This window comes from Propithecus coquereli, unplaced genomic scaffold (genome assembly GCF_000956105.1).
Source record: "Propithecus coquereli isolate 6110/MARCELLA unplaced genomic scaffold, Pcoq_1.0 Scaffold45, whole genome shotgun sequence".
Lineage (NCBI taxonomy): Eukaryota > Metazoa > Chordata > Mammalia > Primates > Indriidae > Propithecus > Propithecus coquereli.
Window position 1 is genome coordinate 9,024,303 of NW_012150285.1, and position 5,340 is coordinate 9,029,642.

General features: G+C 47.0%; 1 protein-coding gene across 1 annotated transcript in view; it reads right to left on the minus strand.

The window, feature by feature from the left end:
- The window catches only part of PDSS1 (prenyl (decaprenyl) diphosphate synthase, subunit 1), a 50,812-nt gene extending 48,972 nt beyond the window's left edge, over positions 1-1,840 (minus strand). Inside the window, exon 1 of the mRNA XM_012654883.1 lies at positions 1,681-1,840. Coding sequence (XP_012510337.1) covers positions 1,681-1,800 — 120 coding nt within the window. The 5' untranslated portion in view covers positions 1,801-1,840. The remainder of the gene's footprint in view (positions 1-1,680) is intronic.
- Positions 1,841-5,340: the final 3,500 nt, after the last annotated feature.

Consider the following 5,340-nt stretch of genomic DNA (forward strand, 5'->3'; position numbering starts at 1 on the left):
AGGCGTGAGCCACCGTGCCCAGCATGAATTTGCTTTTTAAGAGAAGAGAAAATGCTGGGTAAGAACCAAAGACATACTGACAAGACATTTGGCACAGTCGATGCACACTGGTCTTTATCCTGTTACAAGATTTGTTCACACTACTCCTGGAGAAGTCAGGAGAATGTGCTAACATCAGGGTGCAGTAGAGCTGTGCTGGGGACTCAGACGTGGCTTAATTATTATTGCTCTTTGTCCCCAAGGATTATTAGGCCCTGGGAGACTTGAAGTAACCAAAACACACACACCTGAAAGCTAATGTATTAATGGCAAGTGAAATGTATCACTGACACACGGAACCAGAAATACATGACATTGGCACCATCGGCCAAGTCCCTCCTTGTGGCCATTCAGGCAGACATGGAAACCATGAAGCACAGTCTCTCCAGAAAAGCACACTTCCTGTGGCTAGGGTTGCTTGGTGGGCATGAAAGCAAAAAGAAGAGTGTCAAAAAAAGCAGTATCTAGTGGCATCAGAGGGTGGATGCATCCATCTCGTCAAATAATGTCCTCCTCTGTGGAATTAGAAATATCTTAAGTCTGGCGAGGACAGTTCTTCTGTCACCCCTGTTATTCCCTCTTTACTGTCTAGTCTATCTAATAGCCCAGGTGCCGTTCTCACTCCAAACGACTTTTTTGGATGATAATTTTATATGCATCCACTTTGGTACAAAGTAGACATGAATAAATGCCATATATTCCATAGTGGTAAACGGCGTTTGATGACCTAGACACATAAGTGTACCAAATCTGAGTGAAACCGCAGCGTTTAAAATTTAAAGAAACTTACGCTACAGCGAGTCCACAGATTTTGCGCAGTTAATGCTAACAGTATGGGCTTATCCCGTGGCACACTGAGAATTAATCACTCCAAAGTGCAGAAGGACTCACTGAGCCATACAAACATGTCCATTTACAGAGGCTAAACTGACTGCAAAGGGAGAAAAATGAGATTGGATCCAAAGGCACCAGGGGATCATGGCTATTGCTGAGATTCAGACTTTCCTTCAAGAAGTCACAGGTCAAATCAGAGACGACTCCAAGATTCCTCCCTTCCGACATCCCTGGCCTTTTCCCCTTGCAGTGCCCTTCCAGCCCCATCCAGGTGTGTTCTCCCTCGCAGCAACTGCTGTACGGCCGGTGCACCCTAGCATCAGCCCTGCGTTCTCCACAAGCCCGTCTCCGACTATTCCGAGGCCAGTTACATCCTCCGCATCTTGGAGAGCTCAGAGCACCTTTGCCTCTAAACTTCCACGTAAGATCTGTCTTCCTCTAACTCCAAAGGAAATAGCTGCAGCCGGTCCCCAGGCTTTTTACCTTTGGCCCTACCCCAGTGGACAATCTGATGACTCCTGCGTTCCCCCCGGGACCAGGCTCCTCACCGATTCCTACTCCCAGCCCCAAATGCTCCCTCGGTCCCCAGGAAGCAGCTCTGCACCCCCGCGTGGGGCGCCCCGACTTCGGCCAAGCGCTGAGCTGCGTCCCACTGCCGGCGCCCCGCCACCCGGGAACCCCAGCCGGGAGCGACCCGGGGCGCCCCCGAGCCCGGCCCACGTGCTCCCCGCTCTCATTCATTCCGCGCGCGGCTGTCAATGGCGCCGTGACCTCTGCGCCCCGCCGGCCGCGCGCTCCCGACCTCACCTGCGCGCGGGCGTCGGCGGCGGCGCGCGGCCCCACACCGCCTGGGGAGCCCGGCCCGGAGCTGCGCCCCGCGGGCCTCCAGGAGCAGCCGCGCCGCCACCGCCACCAGCGCGAGGCCATGGTCCGAGTCCGAAAGTCGCGGCAGGGCGGCGGCTCCGCCTCTGGCCCCACGGCCCTCCTCCCGGGACCCGGAGCCGGAAACCTGGCACAGGAAGCGCTTCGGCCCCGCGCGGTCCCCTCGCCTCGCTCCTCCCCGCGGCTCCGCTGCTGGCGCCTCCTGGGTGGCCGCGCGGCAGTCGGGCCCGAGGCGCCGGTTCTGTAGCCCGGACGCCCGGCGGTCCCGAGGAGGCCGAGGAGAAGGAGTCGCGGCGGCGGCGGCGGCCGGGCCGGGCCCACTAAGCGTGACCCTCCACGCTTTCCCCGAAGCGGCTCACGGGGAGCCGGTGACACCAGCAGTCGAAGCAAAAATGTATCTTTAGGGGACCGCCGTTAGCAGGAAATAGCACGGTGTGCCACATCTGCGGCCACTCACTTTTTGGTTTTGCGTATTTAGGCAGAAGTATGACTCAAAGAATCGGGTTCCCGTTCTGCGGCCTGATCCGGAGGCTACAGTTTCCGCGTCTGCTTTTCTTGGGTATGACCCGCCACGCCATGGTCTGCTGCCTGTTGCAACCTGTGCTTGAAGGAAGTGTCAACCTTTTGCATCTTTCTAGTAACGAGTCCAGTCACGTTCAGGACTATTGTGAAACAGAAGCTAAATTAGCCTCATCTCTCGACTTTTGGACTCTATCTTCTGATAACCTTATAGGTATAGTTTGGCAATCTTGCTCGTACCTGGATATGTGAGCCCCACCCGTGGGTGTCCTGAGCTGCGTGAAATTGTTTAATGTTTGGTAATGTTGGACCTTTTACCCAGCCCGGGAGATGCTGCAGACCGTGTAGGATTGCTACCCGATGTGGGTCAGATAGACCTTCTTTCCTTAGCTCTACAACCACATCTGGTCTCCTCAGAGTGTATTTTAACAGAAATCCGTATTCAACACGTGCACTCAAACACACAGAGCCAGTGTGAGAGGGTTGTAAGCTTTAGGGATAGAGAAATAAACTTACTCAGTCCCCCCCAAATTCACTCCTATGAGGAAATAGACTAGCAAATAGGTAACTGCGGTTGTCTGATACATTTTTTTCTTGTACTTACGAACCACACTTCTTGAATCAAAGAATGCAGTAGCCCTATAGCTGTGCACGTTATTTTCATCTTTATTTTAAAAATGTAGTTTTTTATTACGTAAAAGCATCATGGAATATATAAAGAACTCTTAAGCCAACTTTTTGGCGATTTTTCAATTTTGAAGGATAGTATGTAAAAAATATGCAAAGTGCTCTACACATAAAGGTTAATACGCACCTGTGGTTTATCTTGATGTAGATTAGGTTTATGTATTAAGAAACATCCAAGAGGTAGAATTTGCCAAAGTAGAGTATAGCAATAAACACTTTGTACTTGACAACCTTATGACTAAGATACTATCACTTGCCCCTTTTTATTCAGATAAGGAAACATAGAAATATAGAACATAGAAACATAGAAATATTTTACTGTAAAAAATATCTTAAGTGCACGCCCAGGCTCGTATGGTTGGCAAATACAACACTACACAATTCCGTCAGGCCATTTGCATTTAGAGATTGCTTGGCCAGATTAGAACAGAAAACCTGGCTCTTAAAAAGATGCTTAAGGCAAGGCTAAATGGGGAAAGCAGGTGCAGTTACTTAGGGCTTCTGACATTAATATGGCAAAACTCGAGGAAGAACAATAGCCTACCGATAGGACATGCAAAAATTCAAAAGTGATTCTTTAATCTCTCACAGGTTCAGAGTAAATAAAAAGTTTTTTTAAAAAAGTGGTTCTTTTGACCCAACTAGGTCAAGTATGAGTTGATGAAGTTAAAAACATCCGAGCAGTGCAGGTAACTGCTAAAGAACGGGCTTCTCTTGTGCAGGCTAAAAAACAACTTTGGTTTTTCCTACTACATGTATGCAAATGAAACAACCAGTATGGATGGATCTAAATGGACTGTGTGTGTAATTGAAAGCATTTTGAAAGTTGTCATTTCAATGATGGAGGATTGGGTACACTCAAAGACATTTTCTTGCCATATTGATGATACCGTTCAAAACATATTATCTGGCTGGGCTTGGTGGCTCATACCTGTAATCCTAGCACTCTGGGAGGCTGGGATGGGAGGATCAATTGAGGTCAGGAGTTTGAGACTAGCCTCAGCAAGAGCAAGACCCCCCACCCCACTAAAAAAATATAAAGAAATTAGCCAGACAATTAAAAATAGAAAAAATTAGCTGGACGTGGTGGCACACGCCTGTAGTCCCAGCTACTTGGGAGGCTGAGGCAGGAGGATCGCTTGAGCCCAGGAGTTTGAGGTTGCTGTGAGCTAGGCTACCGCTATGGCACTCACTCTAGCCAGGGCAACAGAGTGAGACTCTGTCTCAAAAAAAAAAAAAAAGAAAGTCTTACAATATGGTTTTACACCATTATTTCATTTGATCCTCACAAGGACTTGCTTCTATACGGCTGGGGAACTTGAGGTTCAGAAAAGTCAGGTCTGAAAAACTGACAGGTAAACGTGTTTACAATCTATCAAAGGGGAAGAGCACTTGCAGAACTAGATGCATTATGTGATACCACCAAAAATTTACATATACACACACCAGACAATTGGATTTGAAAACACAGAAACAAGGGTATTAAAAGTAATTCTGAAACAGATAGGATTGTGGGCGTGTTTTGTTTTACTCCTTTTTTTGGCATATATTTTCTGATTTTCCTCTAATGAACATGTATTACTTTAGCCATATTAAAATGACAATAGGCTGGGTGTGGTGTCTGGCCTATAATCCCAGCACTATGGGATGCAGAGGAGGGAGGCCAGCCTGGGCAATATTGCCTGACCCCGTTTCTACAAAAATAAAAAATAAAAAAATTAGCTGGGTCTGATGGTGCATGCCTATAGTCCTAGCTACTGGGGAGGCTGAGGCATAAGGATCCCTTGAGCTCAGGAGTTCATTAAAGAGAACTTGTCTTTTTAAAAAAAAAAAACAAAAAAACACAATAATGGTTGTCTTTGCCAGGAAAGTTAGGAAGTCAGGGCTGAGCTTCATTCTTTTCACCACAGCATTACATATTCATTAAACCAATAAGAACATTATGACATCCCAAGCATTTATAATGTCCCAGAAAACAAAGGGATAATCCTTCCTTTTGCTTTTACCATTGTATGATAACCTACTTCTTTTCAGTCTTCGTGGGTAATTAACTCATACGAATTCAGTATTTTATTATAATACTTATATATAAGGGCACCTTAATGGAAGAGTTACAATTACTCAGCTGGAGACCTAATGATAGTCCTCTAATCTGGGGTGAAGGGTTCAAATTACACAGCTAATTAATACAGGGGGCTTTTTACCACTAAGTAGCCTAATCGTAGTTAGTAGCATATTCTTTGGAAGACACATCTTGGTTCAAATCTCAACTTCTGTGTTACCTTGTAACATCTTTCTGATAACACCTACTCATGGAAAGATGCTGAGATTAATTTAGAGAGTATACATAAAGCTTTTAGCTCAGAGCCCAGTGCACAG